The sequence below is a fragment of the Mirounga angustirostris genome, unplaced genomic scaffold (genome assembly GCF_029215605.1).
Source record: "Mirounga angustirostris isolate CCGP_5_RB_7025 unplaced genomic scaffold, mMirAng1.0.hap1 SCAF_3, whole genome shotgun sequence".
In the NCBI taxonomy this organism is placed as follows: Eukaryota; Metazoa; Chordata; class Mammalia; order Carnivora; family Phocidae; genus Mirounga; species Mirounga angustirostris.
The window spans coordinates 133,473,017-133,500,142 of NW_026991711.1; the positions used below are offsets into that span (position 1 = coordinate 133,473,017).

Here is a 27,126-nt window from a genome sequence, read left to right on the forward strand (position 1 = left end):
AGCTAGATCTTATTTAGCTTCATATGTATCTATTAAAACTAGTGATAGATTATACATTAACACAGTTTTATATCAAATATATTTATTGACTTTCTGTAGACCACATAGTCTGAAAATTTCAAAGCGCCTGAAGGCATGATAGAGAAGTTCCATTAGTGGTCTTTTTTTCTTTTCATCTCCAGTGTTAAACCCTGTGCCTGGCACACTGAGGGCAAAAATATTGGTTGGTTGGATGGATAGATGGATGGTTGGTGGCTAGATGAAGAGTATAAATTAGTGCCATCTCGTGGTGAATATAGGTAACAGCAGTAGAGCTAGGAACACAGGACATTATTCAGGGAACAAAGATGTACACTACAGAAAAATTGCATTACTTTATAAAAAAGGAAACGGTCTTCTACATGTATCCTTGACACAGTGAGCCCTTTCTTCTAAGTCATTCTCTAAAATCAAGCACCTCTGGTTTTCTGTATGATCTCCCATGTCACAAGGAATATCATTCCTGTTCAATCAACATTAGAAATGTGAAAGTTTTTCAATTTATTATTTTTTAAAAATTATCTTTATTAACTGCCTACATATCTTGGGTCCATGAGCCTATTAGGGTCTCCCTAGTCTCCCCTGGTATTAGTAAACCCAGCAATTCCTAAGCCCTTTGCAAATCCCGTTATCATTTCCGTAGCCAGCCACCGTTACCTGAGTTCCATCAGCACTAGGGGAAGTTGGCTTTGTGTCCGGAGCTATTTCAGAAGGGTTTATGGGACTTCCATAGTTCTGGTTATCCACATTTCCAGATACAGTCACCTGTGTGCATATTAAAGGACATTCTCCAGTTTTGAAAGAATCTTGGCTGTGAAGTTGCTGATCAACTCTTTGGTTCTCTTTACTGCCTTGCTTTCCTACAAACATAGCCAGGCACTATTTTTCTTTTATGAGACTAATCCCATGGCCCAGTACTAAACACCATTCCTATCTCCCCAAAATCAGGAGCACCAATCACTAGGTCATCTATGTCATGCCTTAATCCTGGAAGGCAAAAATACGCATCACAGTTACACTCTCACTTAGTAATGACAATTTTATTGTGTTCTCTGTGCTCCCTTATTCCCACTGTTGACCATATTTTTAGATAAACAACTCTGGTTTTATATTGGCAACCAAATCCTAAAGGAACAGCATGAATTATTCCCTAACTCCGAGAACTGAGAATCTTAATTTTATCCTCAAATTAATAATCTGAGAGGACTGCTTATAAGAGGTTGAATGTTTGAAGCAAGAGGCATAATGGAATTAATACCCCTCTAGACATTTTTCTGTAACGTTCATGTGACTCTAAGGTTCCCTCTTAATTATTACTATGAATATATAATTAAATTACAAGGCAAAAAATTCACTCTTTTTTCCTGTATTTTTACATTCACGCTTTCATTTCTTCTCAACTGTGGATATGTTTGTCAACATGGCCTCATTTTATTTCAAGTGAAAATGCCAAATAAGATGCCACATCTATTATATCGTGTGATTAGATTTTTGCTATCTGGATATCAAAGGATCAGACAAAACACTTTCAAGATGCAACTATTTCTGATCTTATGAAAGCTATTCATAAAATAAACACTTCAATATTTAAAAGGTACTGCATCTTATGATTTCAAAAGAAGTTTAGGCATTAACAATGAAACCGTATCTCACAAAGGCTCTAGTTGTTTAGACAAAGGAAGGACAGACTAATAGTTGACAGGCAGTAGAAGTGGTGTGGGAGCTACTGATCCAGATCCCATGAAAAGTTCTTTTCCTTTATCTATACGCCTATGTCATCTCCCTGCTCCTCTTAATAGGACTGCACCGAAGTAAACAGAGATCTGCCTATCAATTCTAGAGACTTTTGTACTTTTCAGAAAAGTATGGGGAAGGCAAGCATAGGGAGGTCACCTCAAATAACACTCTTGTGATACCAGTAAGAACCCAGAGTGTATATCCAGTCCCAAAAATCTCTACATAATGACCTGACAATCATTCACTTGTTCATTTCACAAATATTTACAGAGAGCTGTGCGTGCCAGGCACTGATTGCCAAGCCCCTGAATGGACTCCTAATTCTTGCTTTGACCACTCAGAATGAAAAGGCTCTTGGTCAGCACCCCAAGAAGGGTTGCTAAACCCTGGCAACTATGCAACAAGTTGGTGTCATATCCTTGGGTCATTCCTGTGACTGCACATAGCCAAGCTGAAGAATGGAACACGGTGTTTCCTTCCACTCGAGGGTAAGTTGGGAGAACCCTAAGAGGGTATTATTCAATAGAACAAGATCCAACAGCAGCAGCACCTAAAAGAAAGGGCTCATTTCTCACCTGGGCTGGCTGAACCACTTTGACATCACTGTCCCTCGATGCATACATCGGGTTTTCAAATATTATGGGCTGCTTCCCCATCTCCATGGCAAAGTTTTCACTCTGATGGAGAAAAATATATATATATCTGGTTTATACACAAAGGAAGGTACCCTCCTCATACCTGGAGAAATACCAGGTACTATGCCAAATTTACCCAAAAAGAACTTACCAAAAAAAAAAAGGCAGGAGAGGCAACCGATTACACAAAGTTAACAAATGCACTCATTTAGCAGATCAAGAAAACAGAAACACTCTCCCTATATCCACGTTGTCTTTGGCTCCTTAATACAAATAATTCACTTGGGGATTGGGTTTGCACAACAGAGAAAAGAGTGGGTGATGGAAGAAGAGCAAAGAGGAGAAGAGGGAGACGGGAAAGAGGAAAGAATGGATAATATTGTACTTTTATGCAGGGGCAAACATGAAAGATCCGGGGGAAAGGCAGAACACTGAAAATGATTTTCCAGTACTGATTATAGAGACTGTACTAGTCCACTCATAAAGTAGCCATTTGGTCCTCACAAGAGGTATCACTGTACCCATTTTACAGATGGGGACAGTGAGGGTCAGAGTGATCAAGCTCGTGCCTACCATTACATCCTTAGAAGGCAGCAGAACTGTGATTTGAACCAACCACTGACTCTAAAATCACTGCTTATTCTGTCAATATTTTACATTGGTGGGGAAATATATGAGACTAGGAAACATATTTCCCATTCTTCCTTTCACATACAAAGAGTCACCAAATAAAAACATACTCTTTCTCTCCCCTCTCCCAAAAAACTTAAGACGTTTAAGATTCCCATTAAACTTAACCCCGTTTAGGATTCAACTGTGACTTAGAGCAGGGGTAGAGTTCAATTTTATTACTAATATTTTTAGAGACCTTTCTGCAACAAACTTAATGTTTCCTAATTTTGTAAAGATTATTTTGAGAGGCATACTGTTTCATTTTTTTTTTCTAGGTTAAAAAAAAAGTGTTTCTTTTATAAAACAGTAAAAATGGCAACCTTCAAACCATCATTTACAACCCCACTCACCATCACCATTGAGCGGTCAATAACAGACTCGGGCCCAAAACCAGATACTCCAATATCCATGTTAACATCCGCTCCCGATCTGAAGGTCACCCCATTTCCATTCTCAGAGGATTTAACTAGACTGCTTAAGCTGAAAAGTAATTGAAACAATGTGCAACTTTTTAAACAACCTTTTGCAATAGTACCCTCTCCTCCATATTGTGAACTCTTCCTTAAATGAAGGGCTAGATTCCCACTCTGAATTTACACCTCAAATATGGTAGGAAGTTGCCTCACCTACATGGAAGTGTTAAAGCACATTCCTGAATGCTGGAGCTCTAAGAGAGAGCCAACTTGGCACTTGCAGGAAGAGTCTGGTCCATCCCACAGACTGTGCTCCAGTCGGACCTGAAGGCCCACCAGTGGGCACAACCATTTAAACTATAGAATGTGCTCGGCACCCAGGCTTCAAAGAAGCATTTGATTAAGAAGTGTGGTTTGAAATGACAGCTTTAAGTTCACTACTTTCTGTTTCTGAAGAAAAGGTAAGCCGCATGCTGTGCTTTTTTAACTTAAAAAACAACACCTGAATTATTCACAGGGTCCCATCACCCAGGCTTCTAAAATCACTATTCCCCAGAATGAAGCTGACCTTGGTAGCTTGGGCAGAGAAGGCAAAAGGGAGCCAGTTCTCCTGTAGTGGAAAAATCCTAACGCTGCCAAAGCTCCAACGATGATGATCAGGATGACTGTCAAGAGCACAGCTACTGCTGCCAGCAAAGAGGGAAGAAGAAGGGGCCGTATGAGCAGACGGAAAGGGAAAGGAACCGGAAGACTTCAGGGTGGAAGCTGGGGGCAGAACCAATCATTCTTCGGAGACTGAGTTAAACAGAATATAAACAGCATTCAACGTAGGAGCTGTGCGGCCTTTCCGGGTTGCTCGTGGTCTTAAAACTTACTTGTTCCTGGAGGGACGCCTTTTGAAAGCCCTATTTCACAGTATTTTCCCATGTAGCCACTGGGACACCTGGAAGTAAAAGAAGAACTGCTCACAAGCTGTGGCCTCCCTAGGCTTCCATAGCTCTTTACAAGCACATCTTCAGGTAGAGAGAGGTTTGACTGAGCAAATTACGTGTAGAACAGTCAATGTGTCCTGCGTGACTTTTGTTTACTCTGCCAAGGGGTGATGAGCAGAAAAATGGCAATCTGACTTTGAAATTCACTTTCGGTGGTGTGGCCATGACACCTACAGGTCATCAAATAAACCTCGTGGTGTCTCCATGACTCTATGGAATTCTCCCTTCAAGAATAAAACTGGGGGGCGCCTGGGTGGCTCAGTCATTAAGCGTCTGCCTTCAGCTCAGGTCATGTGGGATCAAGCCCCGCATCGGGCTCCCTGCTCCGCGGGAAGCCTGCTTCTCCCTCTCCCACTCCCCCCGCTTGTGTTCCCTCTCTCGCTGTCAAATAAATAAATATTAAAAAAAAAAAAAAAAAAGAATAAACCTGGAAGCCATGATTGTGTTCTTTCCTCTGACACGTATTCATTAAGTACTTTCAGAGACCTCCATTTATCTTGCTCCATGTTAGAGCTTTCTCCATAATTCCCTTTATTCCCAATCTTTGGCCCAGTCTCTGCTCATCACGAGTGCTTGGGCTGAAGCAGTAGCACTGCTAAGAGCTGGTCTCCCACAATCATAGCATCATTAACACCACTAGGTGAGTAGAAAAATGGGGTTGTCACTTCTCTAACCCCTTGTTAGTTAGAGTTGGCCCACAATCCTGTGGTATCTCCTGGGGTGGGGGGGTGTTGGAAATGCAGAATCCCTGTGAAGGAGATGGGCATTTGATCCAGATGATTCTTATGCACAGTACAGTTGGAGAAGCTGGTTAAGATGTGAAAATTAGCGAACTGGCAAGGTTCCTGTACTTGTTTTTCTGGCTACTTTGTCTCAAATTCCCCCAGAAGAGATAGGCCTACAGCTTGGACCTCAACATTTAGACTTACTTGCATTTGGGGAGGTCATTCTCATCAAAATAGCAATTTCCTCCGTACATACACCTGCATGGGGGGGGCATGTTGATAGGACTTTCGATGGCTGCAGAAAGGGAAAGCCATGCATGTGTTAGTCAGCCACACTCAGCAGAGCACCCAAACCATGCAAATCTTGCTTCAGGCCCAGGGTCAGAGTGGGGACCGGATGGGGGAGGGGCAGCTAATTAGTCTCCTTATCAAAAGGTTACCTTCCACTCAAGTCAGATGAATCTCCTTCTCCATAATAAGGTTTGGGGAAGTAACATACATTTGGTGGAAGGAAAGAGGCCGTTTATAGCATTTTTCTCCCCAAACAGTGAAGAGATGCTACACTCCAGAACATACAATAACGTTTAAAAGAAACTTATGGTAAAGGAATCTCTTAGGACATTCTCATTCTCACTTGAAGTTTTCAGAATTCTCCTCTGCAAGCCCAGTTAAACACAAGAGTTCAATCTGGGCACACCTCTAAACTTCAGCTGAAGGCTCCAAAGCATCAGGGACCCATCGATCAACTGACAGGCACATAATGCAGATGCATAGATGCCTGATAGACAGCTGGTTAGAGATACCCTATTTTTTAAGTCCTCCAAAACTGCCCTTGCTCTGGGCCCCCGCCCCAGCTCAGCCCCCACGTACTCCCTAGATGTGCCTGATGGGGTTGTTAGTGTTCCCATGTCTCATACCTAGAAGATGCTCAGTGAGTATTTATCACATGTGTGCTTATTTAAGCAGCTCAGATGCCGTCCTGGCTCAGTCCCTCCATCTGAATCTCTACTCAGAGTTCACTTTATCAGAGAGGCCTTCCCGGAACTCTAGCTAAAGGCAACCCAACTCCCACCCCACCCTCATCCCTCTTACCCTGCTTTAGTTTTCTCCTTTTGCTTTTACCACCGGACATTATATATTGGTGGGGGGAGCTCTGTTTACTGTCCTATTAGAATATAAACTCAACAAGAGCAAAGGATCTGTTTTGTTCATTTCCGTTATCTGCAGCACTTAGGTCCTAGCACAGTAGGTACTCAATTGTATCAAATTAACTAATTAATATACCAAACCAAGACCTCATATGGAATGACTACCACCACTAGCACACTTGGTTTAAGTTCCTTTAAAGAAGAATCTTACTATAATGCACTTGGAAAAAAATGTAAATGAGGAAAGTAGCAGACGAGGTGACAACTTGGACAACACTATTCCTGAGTGTGGAATTGTAATAAATGTCACAACCCTCCGTCTACAGTACAGAACAAATGTCAAAAGCCTGAAATCGTTGTTTGGTTCAAAATATTGCTAAATATTGTAATCTTGCCAGTATTTCTCCAGTAGCCTTGGGAAGAGAATGGGGATAGGAGAAGGGAAGCAGGGGAAGCAGTTTTCTCTCCCTGAGTTCATTCTCTAAACCTGCTAACTTTTCAGCTTGGCTGGGAAGAGTCAAAAGTGGTGCCTTGTTTAACCACTTACCCCCCCTGGTGGCCAAAGGTGGTTAAGCATATCCCCATCAGCTAAAACTGAGGGATGGGAACCATAAAATGGGTCCTTAAAACATAAGAACAAGGATGTGAGCCACAAAATGGGCCACTAGTGAACTGCAGGATGATTTTTTAAATGTGCATATTAAGAACTGGACACTAGTTAGGGTCACTAGTGGACACCCATGGTTTATACACTCCTTAAATTAAGAGTCACTGAAGAAAGGTCTTGCCAGGCATAGATCATCCACAGCATTTGGGATGAGAACTAAACCACTGCTTCCTTATTCTGGCCTCCATCTCCCAACAATGTAAGGTACTTTTAAAATGTGGCCCATTTTCACTTGTCAAAACTTTTAAATGAGCATGTGAGGAAAACAGTGAGCCTCCTCTTGCCCTCCCATCTGTACTGGATTAAGGCCCCCCACTTCAGGAACCTAGTTCCCCACTGGAGAAACTGCAGTTAAGGCCGAATGGGTTCTGGAGCAACAGACATCCAGTATGGGGTAGAGAAAGGATATGGTAGAGGCCTTCTAGAAAACCCACTCTTCCAGGTATCTTTACAAAACAACACAGCCATAGATTTGGGGGTACTGGATCTATATAGATCCTAGCAAATCATTCTCAGCAATCATTGGAACACCAGTTCTGTTTGGCTCCCTAAGTCCCACTCAGCTCTGTTCATATTGCCCGCTCTCTCATCCCTCCTTCGAGCCACCCCCACTCTATCCTGCAAAGGACACAGCACGTGGGGATTTTTCAGGCTCCTGTAGAAGGTGAAACGCTGGTAGGGAGTATTCCCAGGCCCCCGGGGCTGCCCAGGCAGTGGCCCTACCTGCGTTACAATCGGTGCTGCTCCCTGCGATGAAGGTGGAGCCTTGGGGGCAGGCACAGCTGTATCCCCCCGGTCTCAGGAGGCAGAGGTGACTGCAGACATCTTTACAGCGGTTGGGCACTGGAAAGCACATGACAACAGCGGTTAGGGTCTGAGGAGGAAATGAGACTGCCAACCACAGATACTGAGTTGTGGCCCTACCAGGTGACAGCAGAGCTCAGGCAGCGTCCCAGCACCGCTAGGCCACATGCCACCTGGCGACTCACCTCATTTACACTACATCTCCCGTGCCGCCCCACCAAAGTGGCACAGTCCCTCCATTCTACTCCTGTACCACTCACATATCCTACTGGCGTTACTTAGCTCCTCCCCTGCCCTGGCAGGTGTGGAAGGTAGGTGTCTAGTCCACTGCATGACCTCAAAAACTAATCAATGGAAAGCAATCTGAGATTGTTCAGAAGACCAGTAAGACCCTATCATGTCAAGATTTGTCATTACCATAGATCATAATGTGTCCAGATCATACATTAGATAGGATTTCCACCCCACCCTCATAGGAAGACTCTCTTCTGGACTTCGGTTTTCCTACTTGCAAGACAAGGGAATTTAAAGCTGTGAGTATCAGAATCACCTGGGAGCTATTCACAACTATTGATGCCCCGTCACAGAAATTGGTCTAGGATCCAACACAAGTGTTACCGTTAAAAGTTCTCAAGTAGGGGCGCCTGGGTGGCTCAGTTGGTTGGACGACTGCCTTCGGCTCAGGTCATGATCCTGGAGTCCCAGGATCGAGTCCCACATCGGGATCCCTGCTCGGCAGGGAGTCTGCTTCTCCCTCTGACCCTCCCCCCTCTCATGTGCTCTCTCTCTCTAAAATAAATAAATAAAATCTTTAAAAAAAAAAAAAGTTCTCAAGTAATTCTGGAGTCTTCTGACCTCTACCTTAACCTATATTATGATTTCTCCAAGGCATAGATGATCTCTGAATTCCTTCTCAGACTAACCTTCTGTGATCCTGATTCTCTATCATCCAATATGTAACCACAGACATGGCATGGTTATAAAATAATAAACCATATTCCAAAGTCTCACTCAAAATCTGCCCATTTCTTCAGCTCTCTAGAGCAGAACTCTTCAAAGTTGAATGTAATACAAATCACCTAGGGAATCTGATTCAAAAAGGTTGGGTGAGGCCTGAGAGTCTTGCATTTCTCACCAACTCTGATAAGACACAAGTGCTATGGTCCACAGCCCACACTTGAGTAGGGCCAGGAGCAGGACTTTTTTTTTTTTTTTTAAGATTTTATTTATTTATTTGAGAGAGAGAGAATGAGAGACAGAGAGCATGAGAGGAAAGAGGGCAGAGGGAGAAGCAGGCTCCCTGCCGAGCAGGGAGCCCAATGCAGGACTCGATCCCGGGACTCCAGGATCATGACCTGAGCCGAAGGCAGTCGCCTAACCAACTGAGCCACCCAGGTGCCCCCAGGAGCAGGACTTTTAAAATATGGTTCCTTAACCAGCAACATCACCATCAGCTGGGAACTTACTACAAATGCAAATTTTTAGGCCACCTCAGGCATATTAAATCAGAAACCCCTCAGGTGGGGCCCAACAAGCTCTCTAGATTATTCTGATACATGCTCAAACGTGAGCACTATTGGTCCAGAGTAAATGCAAATCGGGCACAGCTGAACTAGGTCTCTGGCCTACACAGTAATCAGCACTCTCTTAAGGGGGACCAGCTGACTCCAGATTTTCCTCTAACTCCTAGGTAGCCTTCTCTACAAACGCCAGAGACGGGGCTCACCCTGTGTACTGGGCTCTCCCCTCCTGTTTTTAAAACTGCCCAGCACAAGGAACATGGAGGACATAAGAGCTATTGTATCAGTGGGGTTCCTTATATGTGAGATGAAAATAAAACCTCTTTACACAGTTTAGGAGATTAATTGAAGTAACCATCTATCAGAGTTAACACTTGAAGAGAGAACCTGATGTATAGAGCTTAATAAAAGTCGGTTTCCTTTCCTCACTTCAAGAATTTTCCTTCCAGGGTGCCTGGGTGGCTCAGTCGGTTAAATGTCTGCCTTCAGCTTGGGTCATGATCCCAGAGTCCTGGGATCAAGGCTGGAGGGGGCTCCCTGCTCAGCAGGGAGTCTGCTTCTCCCTCTGACTCTGCCCCCTCTCGTGCTCTCTCTCTCTCTCTCCACTGTCTCTCAAATAAATAAATCTTAAAAAAAAAAAAAAAGAATTTCCCTTCCCTTTCACCTTATCCATTCAATGGTGAAGGTGAATTAGAACACAGTTAACCTGATGAAGCAGGACCCACAACAAAGAAAATGGGAAAGAGGGGTGGGGGTAGAAATGCATATGACTGACAGTTTTAAACTGAGGCTCACATAGCTCAGGATAAGCTGACTAGCCTAGCCTTGGAATTGCAAGAGGGTGTGACACTGACCATATCCAGGAAACCCGTTGTAACCCACCTGACACCTAGCAGGGGTTTGATGCCTGCCAGATTCTGTGGCCTAGAAGTATATACCTGTAACTCCAATGAAGACTGAAATATTTTTACTTCATATCTGCTGGTGATGTACCTAATTACATTTGACCTCCAATTTTATCTTTCTTTGGTCAAAATGGTTAAAACACACACACACACACACCTTTCATGTACCAAGAGATCAGACTATAATAATCCACTACCACTTTCCAACAATATAGCCATTAATTTGAAATAAGTTTTCCAGATAATAAGGAACATTTTATTCCAAGGCTGGTATTACCTGACCGATCATATCTATGTTGATGGAAGATTCGAACTTGAGTAAGCCATGGGTTCACCATCAGCATTTTCTCTTTCTCGTCTCGCCCAAATTTATCTTGCTTCCATACTTCTCCCTTATCCTTAGATATCCAGTAAAACTGGCCTTCAAAGATGTCCAGACTATACGGGTTCATTGCTGCTTACCCACAGAGGAAAACCAAAACAAAACAAGGTTATGAATAGAAAATACCCTACCCCTCTTTTATATCAGATGTCATTATGCTTGAATTAATCCCTAATACAACATCAGGCAGACGTTCTGTACACGTGACCACAGAAGTGTGCTATGTTGGGAGATCAAGATGACAGACATTAAACTAGATTAATGTCTACTGGTTGATGGCAATTATAGAGAACCTCCTCACTTTCAAGTTGCTGATTTAATTTCATTTTTGGACAATCTGGATGGCAGAGATTCTATTTTTTTTTCTTTGAACTTAAGACACCACTTATCACATAAAGCTAGTAGGTACTGGATTGTGCAATTCTGCAGAAATCTGGATAAGAAAACAAAGTGTTTCTCTCCTTCTAGACATTTCCAGTTGTACATAATAAACAACTGAGCATAATAAAAACAAATGGGCCTAGAAGCGGTTAGACATGGATTTCCACTGGCACACATGAAATGCCACTCTATCAGGCCAACTTAACAGGAAACTCAGTTATTTCAGTATCTGTTGCTAAGAGCACCTTTTAAAAATTATGTTAAGGGGCGCCTGGGTGGCTCAGTTGGTTAAGCGACTGCCTTCAGCTCAGGTCATGATCCTGGAGTCCCTGGATCGAGTCCCGCATCGGGCTCCCTGCTCGGCAGGGTGCCTGCTTCTGCCTCTGACCCTCCCCCCTCTCATGTGCTCTCTCTCATTCTCTCTCTCTCAAATAAATAAATAAAATCTTAAAAAAATAAGTAAATAAAAAATTTAAAAAAATAAAAATTATGTCAAAAGGGAAAAAAACCCTTAATTATTGCTAATGGATTCATTTGCATTTAAATCAGCAGTTGGGGATTGGAGGGAGTGGTATCTAAGAAACTGTATCAACCTAAGATCAGGTTCCTCCTGGAGAAAATGGGTAGACACTAGAAATATATTTCTTGATTATATAACATATTAAAATCTAACCCATTTCTAACCTGCATTTGCAACGATTCTCCTATCAGTCCCATCATGTTTTATAGTTTCAATATTGTTCTCCTTGAAGTCACTCCAGTAGATCCGGTCATCGTTCAAATAATCAATAGCAAGGCCTGTTGGCCAACCAAGGTCCTCTTGAACCAGGGTTTCCCGATGCTGTCCATCCATCCAGGCAGACTCGATTTTAGGTTCTCTGCCCCAGTCAGTCCAGTACATAAGCCTGTAACAGAAGGTTTTCTTTTTAACATATCATCTAGTGAGGCTTCTCCACTGAAGCAGAGCATGAACTTCCAGCAGGGAAATCAATTGTTTGTCATGGAGGTCTGGGTGCTAAGTGAGCCTGTTTTTACACTTCACTTTAGAAGACAGGGTGAGAAAAGGAAGAGCCAGTGCATCTGTGGTCTATCCTTCCTGAAAACTTCCTCCATAGAAATTGCCCAGCCCTGTTCGAGTATATATATTCAGACACTTTAGCAGCACTGTCCTGTGTTTGAGATGTATCAGAGAATAAAATAAGGATTCCAATTTTAAAATGGATTATTTTGCATCCAATTAATAATTATAGAAGAATTGCACAGACCACGGATGGCAATACCTGGAAAGGACCTGGCAGGCAAGATAAATGAGTGGAGCACAACAGTTACCAACATCAAGTGATGGTGAGAGCAAAACCCTGTCTAGAAGTTCCAAGCAGTACTGCATCAAGAAAGGCATCCCTACTGGGACACCCGGGTGGCTCAGTCGGTTACAAGTCCCACTACAGACTTTGGCTCAGGTCATGGTCTCTGGGGTTGTGAGATTGAGTCCCACATCAGGCTCCACGCTGGGCGTGAAACCTCTCCCTCTCCTTCTCCCTCTCCCATACTCTCTCCAAAAAAAGAAAAGAAAGGCATATCTACCTAGTGTTATCAGTTGTTCTGATTTTTTTTTTTTAAGATTATTTATTTATTTATTTGACAGAGAGAGACGCAGCGAGAGAGGGAACACAAGCAGGGGGAGTGGGAGAGGGAGAAGCAGACTCCCCGCCGAGCAGGGAGCCTGATGCGGGGCTCGATCCCAGGACCCTGGGATCATGACCTGAGCCGAAGGCAGACGCTTAACGACTGAGCCACCCAGGCGCCCTGTTCTGATTTTTCAAGCCAAAAATATAGCTTAAATTTTTTTTTAATGTTAGTAACTAAGTTTTAAAAACCTTAAAGCTCTGTTTAGTTCAAGTCCAGTATGTCTGTAGGCCATATTGAGCCGACCAGCCACCACTTTGCAGCCTCTAGTCTAAACCACTCATCAGGTAGAGACCAACCCTTAATGTGTGGATTTTAGACAAACTGGGCTATGGAAAAAATGTGGCCAGAGGCCTTTGCCTTATGCAGTATCGGTATGAAGCTTGGATGGTCCTAAATGATCTTTAGGGCATACTATAATTCTTTAAATTAGTCACAGATGTCACTACAAATAGTCCAAGGACAATTTCAATACAATTAGGAAAAAACAATTAAGATATAAATTTTTGACAATCCACTGGAAAATATCTAGAACGTGAAAGACTCCTTCAAGTACTCACCCTAGTTTGGGATTCACAACCACTGCAGCTGGTTGATCCAGGCCAGTGGAAATCAGCCACTTTCTGTACCTCCCATCAAGTTTAGCCACTTGGATCCGTTTACTCTTGGCATCTGACCAGTAAATATGCCTGAATTTAAAGGGACAAGGTTAAACATCTAAAAAAGCCTCCACTGGTCACTTCGGGGGAACGGGTTTGAAGATGAGAGCCTTCAGTTTGGGAGCTGGGGCCATCAAGACAACTACTTAGATGCCAGGGATCAGAGCAGAGTCTCCCTCTCTCAGGAATGCCCCGATCTCTTCCACCAAGGGTCTTTGGAAAGTTACGAGGGAAAGAGTAAGGAGTAGAGGGGGACTCCTGCCTGATCAGCCAGGATCAGTGAGGATGGTGGACCTCACAGCTGGCATTGCCACGAGACATGCGCTTCCAGGTAAGTCCTAAGGCACTGTTTAGCTGGCCCTTTAATTCCGAATGCCCCGCGAGTCTGCTTCTGTTCAGCCAAGAGCGCTGCTGGTATCAACAGCAATCCAGCATCAGCTCCAAGGATGAGTGGAAATAGCCTTTCCAAAGTAACAAATCCAGCAAGGCCATCCTGCCCTATTCCACTGTCCGGCAGGTCTCTGTCCCTTATGAGCAGAAATTTCCATCAGATTCTTCTTGTTTGTGAAGGCTGAGAAAGAAGTAAAACTTCCAACATGAATCGCCTGGTGGGTTTTCAGAAGGAAGTGCTAGTCTAGAGTTTCAAGTCACTGACTCTCCAAGGCCTTGATTCCTGACAGAAAATGCTGACGTGAGTGTCCCGATAGCCTGTGGGCACAGCGGGGACCTAATTAACTTCTTCGGAGATGTTCAAGTCTTCCAGGAGTGCCAGACAAGTTTGTTAAAAGGTGAAAATTGATTTATGCTGCAAATGACTCTCCATTCTTCCAGAGGGCAACAAGCCCCCAAGCCTTCCCTCTCTAACATTTTTTCATTATTCATTCATTTTCAAGGACATGGGGAATTCGGTGAATGTTTGAGCTCTGAGCCTAACGTAATCACTTTCCCATAAATGTCACTCCCAATGCAAGGCTCCTCCTTGAAGAAGGAGCTTATAATTTTCCACATCGGTTTGCATCTCATACATCTCCCTGATAATAAACCTACTTAAGGTTCATATTTAGGGATCACACAAAATGTCTGGCTCTGGTCCCTGGGGTTCTAGAAAATCTAAAAGAGCAGAACAAAGCTGACACCACTATTAACTCACACCAAAGACTACACACGAAAGTCAAATTTCCAATCTGTTCAGACAATACAGCCTGCTGAAAACGCAAGATGTGGATTGCTGCTCCTCAAAGTAATCACCAGAGAGAAAAATGTTTCATCTCAACTGCCTTGCTGGTAGGATGGAGAGGCTGTTCCATTTCTTCACAAAATGAATAGTGCTGCCATACTGAAAGTTCTAATGTGGGAATCCAAAACTCTGTTGGCAAGAATGCTCTCCTAGATATAATATAAAATCTTGACCTCGGTGCTTTCCCAAACTTTTTCATGGCATACATAAGACTACAGGAAATGATAATGTTTATATGACATCTCGGGATAAGCAGAGGTGGTTGTGGGGGCTAGACAGGGCAAGCCCAGGCATCACCCAGCTGCACCAGTGCTGAGTGCTACCCTTATCTGGACCAGCTTAACTCATGCGCCATGGCAAGCAGTAGGGAGGTCTGGCCAGGAAAAAAGAATAGACAAGAGGGGAATGTAGCTAAACTTACCTTCCAACCCAGTCCACTGCTAATCCATCTGGTTGCATTATGTATTTCAGGTTCAGGTTAACTTTTGACACGAGATTATTAGTACTAGATTCAAAGTTGGGGATGTAGGCACGTTTGATAGCACCAAAATCAGAGCCATGCCCTAGCACAGTATAATATACGACACCTGCAAGGCAAGACACACAGTTGAGTTTCATGTGAAGAACATCAGGTAAGGGAGGAACTGGGGTCTAATCAGGTGAACTACTGTTCATTTATTGACATCTCTACTTCCTCATTGTTCCTATAAGACTAATAATTCAATTACACTGATCTGATCAAACCTCAAGACATCATACTTGAGCTACTAGCTACAAATACTTCAGCTGATAGCTTATTGGTACTGACTTGGTTGTCTCTATTTCAAGGTAACTTACTAAAATATATTTCAGCCAAGAACCTATTTACTCTCAATAGGATCAAGTTCTAGTTTCCAAAATGAAGTGTATGGATAAACCAGGGGCAGGTTATTCAATAACTTGCAGTAAAGGAGCTATGTAGATGAGAAGTCCTATTTTGTGTATAGACTGAAGGACAGTGGACAGCAAGCATCTTAAAAAGCATAGGAAGACTGCAACTTTCAAGGCATATTCTTTCCTAGGTGTTTGCAATTCTTGAAAAGTTTATTGTGTCACCTAAGTGTGAAAACACAGCCATAATAAATCTTATATAGCATAGTGATTGATAGTTTGCAAAGCATTTTCATATCTGTTATCTCATCTTATCTTCAAAGAACTCTCAGAGGGAGCCAGGCAGACAAGATTACCATTCTTATTTTACAGATAAGAAATGGAGAACCAGAGAATCGTTACAATGATTTAAAGTTATAAAGCTTAAGAGATGAGCGAAGCAGGCATAGAAGAAGATGAATTTTCAGATTCCTGCCCCATTACCATCTCCCACCCACCGCCAGAGCCATGAGAGACTCAACAATAAACATTTTTCATATTTTCATTCATTGAACTAAATTTCTAAAGCAACCATCACATACACTGTTGGGTCAGATGCTGGGTCAGATGTTGGGTCAGATGGTAGGCATGCGGAGTTGAATTAGATTCAATCCTGTCTCCGAAGAGTTCATGGTTAAGGTGCAGGGAGAAAATTATGTGGATAGCTATAACGCAGTGTTAACAAGTGCTTTAGTAAAAGCATGTGTAAAACCCTATAGGCTCACGAGTGAGTAATTATGGAACTGTGCCCAAGAAGGATTACAGAAAACGTCAGAGGAGGTGACATTTGAACTGGGTCTTCGATGTTTGAGTAGAAAGCTTGAAGGGTACAGAGATAGGGAAGAACAATCCCTGCATGAGCAGAGACAAAGAGATATTAAACAAAGGAATATGAGGTCGTCCTAAAAGGATAATCCCCAGAGATGGGTGAAGGTTTGGCTAAAAGCTGAGGAAGTTTTGCTGGGACACATGGCCAGGCTAAGGTGTCCAGAGCATGCTGGATAGGAGGAGCTCTATCCTCCACTCATTAAAAAACAGATTCCCCAAAGTTTAACACCTTTTAATTCCATTAATTCAATTAATATTAATGACAGATGCCAAAGTTCATACTCACTGAGACCTAAGCCTTCGGGATCCCAATCATAATCAAGAGCCTGAATACGTTCCTCGCCTTCAAGATAATCTGAGAACTTCTCAGACGAGAGATTGTATTTTCGAATTCGCACGTTTTCAGGCAGTAGCAACAAAGGAGGGCTACCTGTAAAAAAGACAAGGCCTGCTTTATCTGTTTGAATTCTATCTGAACTCTTTTTTTAAATAAAGTAGATAGAAAATAGCAAGTATCCTCCCACCTTTAAAAAAACCTAAGTTTTTGAAATATAAAAAAAAAAAAAACCTAAGTTTTTATAGGAATCTGACTACCTCTGCTAATCAATAGAACTAACTACTATCCAACTAGTGGAAAGCTAGTATTTCTGTTAGGGATGTTATCAGCTCTTTATTCTTTGTTCTCTGTGGGTAATGTTTGAGAACAAGACAAGATTGAGACCCCGAGATAGTGTCCTCTTTTCCACTGATTTTTTTCCTTATTCACTGACAATAAAACAGACAAGATTGCAGACAATCTCACAGAAGAAATACAGTATGTATAGTGCTAATAAAGTTTACCAGGATGTCTTCATTCCTTACTCTTTACTGACAGATTTTATGATTCTTTTAGCAGGTAATCAGCTCCATGACTCAATTTATCTTCTAGCTAATGACAAAAACAGCTTGTTCTTGTTCTTACCCAAAGCAGCTATTTCTATGGTGACTCATCCCAAGATGCACTGTCTAAAATTTTTAAAATTTAATTTACTTGCATAATGTCAATCGAATCTCATTTAAGTAACTTTCGAAAGTTCACGTTATGTATTTCCTCTGTCTTGACATTGTGTTTTATATGACTATGAGCATTTATTTGTCATCTCCTTAGTTAAAAGACTTAAATAGTTTTTAATTTGCTGCCTAATTACCAGACCAACTGCTCAAATGCCTTTACCCTAGTTTTCACTGTCAAAAATTTTTGGGGGGTAAAAATATTTAAGTATGCTAGTCAGATGTATACTTTAAAAGCCCAATGTGTATGAAGAAATTGAACAGCCATCTTACCCTTAATTTGCAAAGTAAAATGTTATTTCTTTATCAAGTTCTTTAAACTCTAGTACAAACTTCAAATCTGTAAGACTGGTAAAGACCTATACCCCTTGACAGGGATATGCCTATTTAGATCAGACCTCTGGAAATTTAGACTATATAATACTTCTGCCACATAGTTTTTCTCTTTTGTCATTTCTATCTAGTACTTATTACTGCTTTCTATCAGGTCCGACTCTCAGATACCGACATTAACCTAAAATGTAGAACTAATGACTGAAGTTATAAATGAGCCAAACTCTATCTGTGATCAGCAGCCCATGAACAATAAAAAAGATTTATCAACACAATGTCCTTGATTTGCCCCGACTGAATGTGACTCTTTTTTGTGATCCATCTTGATTCATAGGGCCTCAGACCTTGATCTTGGAGTGGGAGCTGGAGGGCTTCATTTATTTCCTTCTGTTGACCACCACCCTATAGGCAAGCTTTTGCTGTCTGAATATTCTGGAAGGTGACATCTTGTCCACTTTTTTAAGTTTTATCAAGGTGGACAAGAGGCTAAGCCCAGAATAATAAATAATACTGACTCCTATTTTAATTCCTGCATATTTGTTGTGGGATTGTAGTTACTGTTTTAATCTGGCAGGAGAGGAGACAGAAGAGCCTGGATGGGTGTTGGAAGAGAAGTAGCTGGTGAATTAAAAATAAGACTCTGAGAGTCTAAGGTTTACTTTCTGGTATACTGTACTCATTAGCATTTATTTCTCTGAAAGTCAACTGATTAATCCCAACATGAACCCATCATACCATCAGCTGCACATCGTTTTCCATACTGGTCACTCACAGACCTGAAGCCTTCAGCACAGGAACACTCATAACTTCCTTTGGTATTCTGGCAGTTCTGGGGACAAACCCCAAATTCTTCACATTCATTGATGTCTGCAGATAAAATAAAAGCAAATATCCAACATCTGCTCCCAACCATTCCTTCGAGGCCCTGCTTCTGTTTAAATCCATAGTCATAAGCAATGAAGACTGAGAAGGCTGCAGATGAAGATAGGCAATGATGCCATCATTCGTGGAGCACTTCCTAAGCTTCAGACATTATTTCACATGCTTTTCATGTTCATGCCTCATTTAATTCTCCAAAATGATTCTGCAATATGGACTATTACTAAACCCAAAGTCCCAAAGCTAGTAAGCAATGAAGATAGGATTCAACTGCAACAGAGTGACTCTGCAATAGCAGAACAAAATTTTCACTTTTGGAAAGCAGCTGTGTGTTGGTGTTGTTTGGTAGCACTTCCCTTGGCCTAACTAGCTTCAGGAAAGGGACTTATTCATTTGGTTACTTCATTGAGTTCTTAAGCTTCAGCTTCCAAAAGAACTGTCTCAATCATCTGAGTATGACAGATCATGAGTTAGAAACAGCAAATTCAAATAAATGAAGGACACTGAAAATCATACTCAATCCTTACCATCTTGATAAGCTACCTTCCAACTCCATACCTTAGCTCTCACTTATGCCTGGCGTAAGTAAGTGTGTAATAAATACGTGTTGTTGGACTTTAATGAAGAAAGTAAAACTTTCTTAAAGTTAAACTTAAAAATTTCATCTCCCACACTGATACAATAAGCAGTCATCATTCCTGAAGAATTCATAAATCTTATCAATTCCGCAGACATTACTAAGGATGAACTACCTGCTTACCCATCTCCTAGGGACTGGCAAGAGAGCATGGAAAAAAGTTAATTGGCACCCCCAAGTGTTGTTTGTTTGTTTGTTTGATGACCCAAGAAATTAACAAGCAAAATCTTAACATTTGTTATCATTGGTTATATACATCTTGAAAGTAGAGCTTACTCTCTCGTTCAGAACTGATCATCACCCTCTCACAATATAATTATTGGTGCACTTAAGTATTTTAATGAGCTAGAATCAAGAGTTTAGCCCCATTAAGGGAATTAAACAGTGGTTTAATAAAAGGGAATGAGTGGAGAACCTAAAGAGTATGAGGATCACCTAATGGGAATTGGAGGAAATATACTTTACCGTCACAGGAGTTTCTGTCCAAAATACTGGCTTTGAACCCGGGTCTACAGGAACAGATAAAGCCTCCTTCACTTAACTGGGTACAATTTTGTTCACATAGATTCTCCGCACATGATCTTTCTTTTCCTGTATCTGGAAAAACAATCTTAGCATTACAAATGAAAGGTATAAACCTATCTTTAGCCTATTAATAGGACACCTCAAGATAACCCCTTTCCATAAGTGTAGAGGATTGAAGGCCTCTGTATTCAGATAGCTGGTAATGGGGTGAATGCCATTTATATAATTGTATATAATGTTAGATCCTTGAGTTAATCTTCCTGTTATACTCAGCACTGCCAGGCTTCCCAGGGCATCCATTTCCGGAGTCCAGAACTATAAGTCAGGGGCTCTTTACAAATGGAACCATCAGCTTCATATATATATGTGTGTATATATACATATATATATACACACACACACATATATAGCATACATATATGAATTAAGATATATATATGTAATATATATAATATACATATTATATGTATATTACATATATACATATGTATGTATGTGTACATTACACATATGTATTATATGTGTAATAAAGAACACTGATACATTTTAGAGCAACATAACAAATAGGAGAAAATTATAAAGTTGTAAGAAGACCAGTTGAGATATATGTATACATATGTATCAAGTGTTGGCCAGAGCACAGTAAAATGCATATAGTTATTAGTCATACAACTGCTATAAGAACCATAAAGTGGCACACATGGAAAGGAATTTTGCAACAACATGTATGAACCAATGACTTTAAAAATACTTATACTCCGTTATCCAGTTATTCCACGTTAATACATTTTTCCTCAAAAAATAATAAAAAACGTGCACTATGATTTATGTTTAAGGATTATAAGTTGTTGAAAATAAAATTTTGAAAACAACTTGAACAATTACAGTTTACTGTGTTTTATCAAATCTAAGAAAGACACCATTGATGCACCATTTTATGTAATGCTAAAATAGAAAAACTCTGGGACTTACACTATGGCATGTTATCAATTGAAGAATTATCCTTGTTTCAGAGATGTTTAAATGTGAAAATAAACATGCACCTTACAATCAGTAAGTTATGATTATCTACATGATGGATTGCTAGGCAATCATTCAAATTCATGATTTCAAATGATACTTGACATGGAAAATATAACAAAAATGGAGGAAAAGACAGGAATGCTAAATATAGAATATGTCTTTAGATCTTTTAATATTAAGAAATTATTTTTGCACATATGTGTAAAAAAAAGACAATGAAGTACACCAAACTTAAGATTAGTTCTCTTTTAGTTATGGGATTCAAGTGATTTTTACTTTTGATTGTTAATATATTTTCTGGGTTTTATAGCTTCATAATGCAAAAAAAAAAAAATTTTTTTCAACAATAGTTCATTTTTATAGGGCTCATTTGAATGACCCTTGTTATCCCTGCTGTTCTGGAGACCAGATACTCCCAGGCAGACTTAACAGCTCAGACTCCATCCTCACACTTCATTGCTCATCAATGCCCTGAGTTCTTCTCTCTGCCAATATCTGTCAAAGCCATCTGGCTTTCATTTTTGTTATTATTGCAAGTTTGCTTCTTTTATCCTGAGTCTCCATCTACCCTCAAACCTAGATCTTACAAGGAAGCTGACAAAAGATGAACATACCTAATGAGTGATAATAGAGGCCGAGGCGTGGGAAGGGTGGTGATTATCTCCATAAAGCATTTAAGTTTTATCTGCGTTTCAAATGACTTGTCTCTTGGTCACAGGCTTCTGAATATTTTAGCCAAAGAGACTGTAGTATCTCCTGGCTCAATTCTTCCAAAGGAAAACAGATTTATATCTATCTGTCTCCTACAGTAGTAAATGAGGGTCCCTTAAAAATATGATGACTAAGTATCTGTGGTTTGAATAGACTAAAAACATTGAGTTTCAAAAAAGAAAAATTACAAAATAAAGCACAGTAGCATTCAATGGAATGCTGCCCTTAGAGTTCATACTTCAAAGCTATATACATGAAAGCCTCAGTTTAGCTCTTAAGAACTACACATTGCTAAATAAGTCTATTCAGATTTTTTATTTCTTCTAGAGTCAGTTTCATTGTTTTCTATCTTTCTAAGAATTTGGCCATTTCACGTAAGTTGTCTAATTTGTTGACATAAAGTTTCTCATAGTATTCCCTTACTATCTTTTATATTTCTGTAAGGTTGGTAGTGATGTCTCCTCTATAATATTAATAAATGTGACCTGTTTTTATTAATTTGGATAGCCTTAAGCCAATCACATAACCTCTTTGGGTCTCATGTGTATAATTAGACTCTGTAATCTCTCAGCTCTAAAATCTGTAACATAACTAAAGGTCCCAGGAGGTAAACATTTCTGGACCAAGTGCTCCCCTGAGTGAGTTATACTCTTATAAAGCAAGAGTCCTTCAAACAAGAGCAGAAACATTGTCAGATTCTTCCACAAATATGAGGAACTTACAACTTCTTGGTAATAATCACCATCTTAATCCACAAAAAACAAGATATATTCCAGCCCAAACATCTAACACTCTAAAAATACTAATGTCTTTCCTTCCCTGATTTTAAAATATAAAAAGTAAACATACAGGGGCGCCTGGGTGGCTCAGTCATTAAGTGTCTAGGTCATGATCCCAGGGTCCTGGAATTGAGCCCCACATCAGGCTCCCCGCTCAGCATGAAGTCTGCTTCCCCCTCCCCCACTGCCCCTACTTGTGTTCCTCTCTCACTGTCTCTTTCTCTGTCAAATAAATAAATAAAATCTTTAAAAATAAATAAATAAAAAGGAAACATATGCCCTGAACACCTCAGAGATCCTGTTTAAAATAAATAGGAGAAGGAGAAGAGAAAGGGAAAAGAAAAGAAAGGCAAGTAGATCAGTAGCACCCAAGAACTGGTATTTTAAATAAGAATTCTATAATAATAAAAAAAAGGAATCCACAAACCAAATAAATAAATAAGAATTCTATGTCTCAGATTATTGACCCTCAGCAGTAAGACTGATTCGCTATCATATATTCACTTAATACCTTAAAAGAAATGCTGCTTCTGTACCTAAATTACTATCTATGCTACTTATTTTCTTTAAATAAACCCTGCTTTTAATCAAATGTCATTTGAATTAAAAGAACTGTGGTCAATTGTAAGCTTTTTAAATGTCAACTAAAAGAGGAACTAAGGTTTGACCCAAGCCCAACTAGAAAATACTCCCAACTCCTGGAACAGTTCACTTACCAGTCTCAGCACCAGACTCAGAAAATCTAACACCCAGTTTTGCAAATCCTGTCATGTTCATGCTTTTTAAAATATGTAATTAAGTCACATTGTTATGTCAAAAATTCCAAGCCGCACTAGGAAAGTGTATGAAATAAAGGGCAAATCAATTCATTTATGACCAATTATTTACCCTCCTTTCTAACTCACACAGGAGAAAAGTTGCCAGGAAATCCTTGGGATGCCTCAGGAAAAAAGTGATTAAAGCCCAAGAAGTTGAAAATGTGTGGAGCTAACTAAAATGACTAAGTCATGGGCTCCTAGAATTTGAATAATTTTTTTTTCCTATGAAGAAACTGAGGCTTGGAGAGGTCAGTTGGAGAGGTCAGCTGTGCCCCTTTGGGGCACAGCTAGTGGATGAGGAAACTAGAGGTCAGCTCTCCTCATCTGGAGTCACGGGACTATTCAAATTCTGCCTCTGCCATTCTGTATGACCTTAAGCTCTCTGAGATTTATTATACAGATAGACATAATAACAGCAACCCAATGGGGTTTGCTTGAGTGACACATTAGATAATGTATGTTCAAGGATTTCATAAGAGCTCTAAAGGACTAAAATTGTGAATTATTATTAACATGTCATTCCAATATTTCCATCACAATATTGAACAAGAACCACCCCTTGATTGTGTTCATCATCCCTTTCCTACACAAAGTCCTCCCTCTACTTTAAAAATGTTCCTTCCGAGGTCCCCTGTGACATCCCCATCTTTATCAACTCCCCTTAGAAGTTTTTCCCCCACGTACCAAAGGATACTGCATTTGGCTTAAGGTGAAAAAATATGCAGACTAATCAAACAAAATACATAGCTTTAAGGTGATGGGAAGCACCTAGTTAACTGGGAGGAGGTGCTCTGGAGTTAGGTAGATCAGAGTTCAAATCCTTACTCAGGTTCTTGATGGCAAAAAGACATGCAGTTTTTTCACACTAGTAAGCCCGTTTCCCCATTAAAAAATATTTGAGGGGCACCTGGGTGGCACAGTCAATCAGCTAAGTGTCCAACTCTTGGTTTCAGTTCAGGTCATGATCTCGGGGTCATGAGGTGGAGCCCCACGTCCTAGAGCACCTAGCATAAGAGTTTGATTGGGTTTCTCTCTTCCTCTCCCTCTGCCCCTCCCCACCCCCATTCTCTCTCTTTCATATAAATAAATATTTTTAAAAAATTGAGACAGATGGGGCCCCTGGGTGGCTCAGTCGTTAAGCACCTGCCTTCGGCTCAGGTCATGATCCCAGGGTCCTGGGATCGAGCCCCACATCGGGCTCCCTGATCAGCGGGAAGCCTGCTTCTCCCTCTCCTGCTCCCCCTGCTTGTGTTCCCTCTCTCTGTGTCTCTCTCTCTGTCAAATAAATAAATAAATAAATAAATAAATAAATAAATAAATAAATAAATAAATAAATAAAATCCTAAAAAAAAATAAAAAATAAAAAAATTGAGAGAAAGAATAATACCCAGCTCATAGGATTGTTACAAGGATAAAATGAGATAATCCATGTAGTGTTTAGCACAGTATCTGATACAGAGTAAATGCTCAATAATGGGTAGCTATAGGCTTGACTGCAGTTCAGAGCACAAAATAAATTAAAGAGAAATATGTGGTTATCATCTACTTGATGTTACTGCATGCTTTCATTAGATAAATCTGAGTTACTACATGAACTACAGTAATACATATTTACTTACTGCAACCCGTTTCATCAAAATGGTCACCACAGTCATCGACATCATCGCATACAAGATACTGTGAAATGCAATGTCCATTGCTACACTTAAATTCATTTTCTGTACAAGGTTTAGAGGTCGAAGCTAAACCTGTAATTTAAGAACAAAAGTTAAAGTCAAAGTCAAAACTTTCTCTTCTGTGGAACAAGATGCTTCCCTCTGTGGTGGATAGTTATTGCTCACAAATAAGCCCGTGCTTGCCTACATTTCCCAGTCTCCCTTGCAGTTACGTTGGGACCATGTGACTAGTTCTGGCCAATGGGTTATGAGTAGGAAGTGATGTGTGTCACTTCTGGACTGAAGCTCATGTGTCTCCCTGCTTTGGCAACCTTGGAAGCCATGTGTTTCAGGTGGCCTAGCTACAAGATGGAGGGGCTGGGCAACGTGCACTGGCCTTTACTTGGGTGAGAAGTAAGTCTTCATTAGATACCACCACTGAGAGTTTGAAATTTGTTGGGTGCAGAGGTAGTATGAGTTAACCTGAATAGTATATATATAAGGTACTTCCATAACAAAAACCTAAATTATGTGGCACTGCCTTCACAGTCAGGAGGCAAGCAATGAGGAAAGGGATATTGGAGGCAGGGAAGATGGAGACTCATATTATGCAAAGGCAAAGTATTCCCTGTATTGGGCTCTGTGCATTTGGTAAAAGTGTCAACTTTGGAAAAACTGAAGGCTGACCACCTGCTTATTGAACCTGTCAATCTAGGGAAAGAGGTGAGAAAACAGAATGTTAGTAGTGTGCATTGTTTGCCATTACCTGAGTTTGGCAAGGGAATAAAAATCAGAGAAAAGTTCAGGGAAGAGCCGATTGATTTATAAGCAGAAATGAAATAAAGTCCAGAAATTTGATGTGTGGGAGAAGCTGACTGCATTTAGATCCCAAACAGTAAGATTCTGAAATTTAGAAGGCTTTGAGACACAAACAACCAGTAAAACCTCTGAGTTGGATGAAATGACTGCCCATCTATTTTTCTAGATGGACTGAATATAACCGATGATCAGTTGAGACAAAGGTGCATGGGGAAAACAAAGCAAAGAAATAAAGCCGATTCAAAAACTGTATCTCAAGAAACACCCAAGCCCACTGGTACTCCAGAACTGCTATAGACTGGTAAATGTGATGAGTCTCTCATTCTTCTTTGCCCAATGGGAATCTTTATTTCTATTATGCTTCCTGGATCCACCACTATCTATTAGGGGGAGAAGGGCATAAATAAAACTTGTTTATTAGTGTTTCTTCAAACCAAGAGGAACCATATCTCAATTGACAGGACTGCAGCCTATCATCCAGAACTCCTGGATTTCAGTTACTGAATGGAACTATGAGTCATGTCCACTGGGGACAGGTTCAGGGTGTTCTATGCACGGGAAGGAAAGTGTAAACGGATTTTTAGTGACGTAAGAGTAAATTGTGGTAGAAACCACTGGTATTCACTAAACATCCATGCACTTCCCCAAAGTTAGATTGGGGCCTTGTGACCAGTTTCAACCAAAGGACCACAAGCACAAGCAAGATCTATCACTTCCATGCCCAGGAAATTAAGAACCTGTGTGCCTCTTTCATTTCTCTCTTCTCCTGCCTTGGCAACCGAAGACTATGTGTTGCAGGTGGCATACTTACAGGACAGAGGAGAACTGCATGACCTTCATCAGACTTTAAATCAACCTCTGTTACTGGGGCGCCTGGGTGGTGCAGACAGTTGGGCATCCAACTATTGGTTTCAACTCAGGTCATGATCTCAGGGTTGTGGGATCTAGCCCTGTATTGGGCTCTGTGCTGAGCGCAGAGTCTGCTGGGGTTTCTCTGTCCTCTGCCCCTCTCTGCCTCCTGCTCTCTCTCAAATAAATAAATAAAACTTTTTTATAATTCAACCTCTGCTACTTTGTTGACATGTTGCAGTTTGTCTATTGTGATGGCAAGCAGTGATTCCTTTGACTAACATCCTATTTTTGGGGGAGAGTAAGTTTACTGCCCCTTTTCTCCACTCTCAGATTTGACCACATGCTACAATTGTCTTGCTCCATAAAAAAAATGGCAATAGTAGTAAGGGAAATGGAAAGAGAAGGGGAGAAGGGGAAACCTGCTCAAAATTTTTAAAAATGTCTTATTTCCTTAAGTCAATCAGAGAAAGACATGTATCATATGACCTCACTGATATGAGGAATTCTTTTTTTTTTAAGTTTTTTTTTTTAAAGATTTTATTTATTTATTCATGAGAGACGCAGAGAGAGAGGCAGAGGCAGAGGGAGAAGCAGGCTCCCCAAGGAGCAGGGAGCCTGATGCGGGCCTTGATCCCAGGACCCCGGGATCATGTCCTGAGCCGAAGGCAGATGCCTAACCATCTGAGCCACCCGGGCACCCTGATAT

At 40.9% G+C, this 27,126-nt stretch overlaps 1 protein-coding gene across 1 annotated transcript in view; it reads right to left on the minus strand.

The window, feature by feature from the left end:
- Positions 1 to 27,126, minus strand: part of LRP2 (LDL receptor related protein 2) — a 173,149-nt gene that overhangs the window by 4,050 nt on the left and 141,973 nt on the right. The window contains exons 63-77 of the mRNA XM_064585822.1: positions 24,714 to 24,842; positions 19,704 to 19,835; positions 18,458 to 18,589; positions 16,626 to 16,769; positions 15,024 to 15,189; positions 13,267 to 13,395; positions 11,705 to 11,925; positions 10,535 to 10,711; positions 7,752 to 7,871; positions 5,418 to 5,508; positions 4,372 to 4,439; positions 4,065 to 4,182; positions 3,434 to 3,563; positions 2,352 to 2,453; positions 697 to 804 (exon numbers count right to left, since the gene is read on the minus strand). Of these exons, the coding sequence (XP_064441892.1) occupies positions 697 to 804; positions 2,352 to 2,453; positions 3,434 to 3,563; positions 4,065 to 4,182; positions 4,372 to 4,439; positions 5,418 to 5,508; positions 7,752 to 7,871; positions 10,535 to 10,711; positions 11,705 to 11,925; positions 13,267 to 13,395; positions 15,024 to 15,189; positions 16,626 to 16,769; positions 18,458 to 18,589; positions 19,704 to 19,835; positions 24,714 to 24,842 (1,967 nt within the window). The remainder of the gene's footprint in view (positions 1 to 696; positions 805 to 2,351; positions 2,454 to 3,433; positions 3,564 to 4,064; positions 4,183 to 4,371; positions 4,440 to 5,417; positions 5,509 to 7,751; positions 7,872 to 10,534; positions 10,712 to 11,704; positions 11,926 to 13,266; positions 13,396 to 15,023; positions 15,190 to 16,625; positions 16,770 to 18,457; positions 18,590 to 19,703; positions 19,836 to 24,713; positions 24,843 to 27,126) is intronic.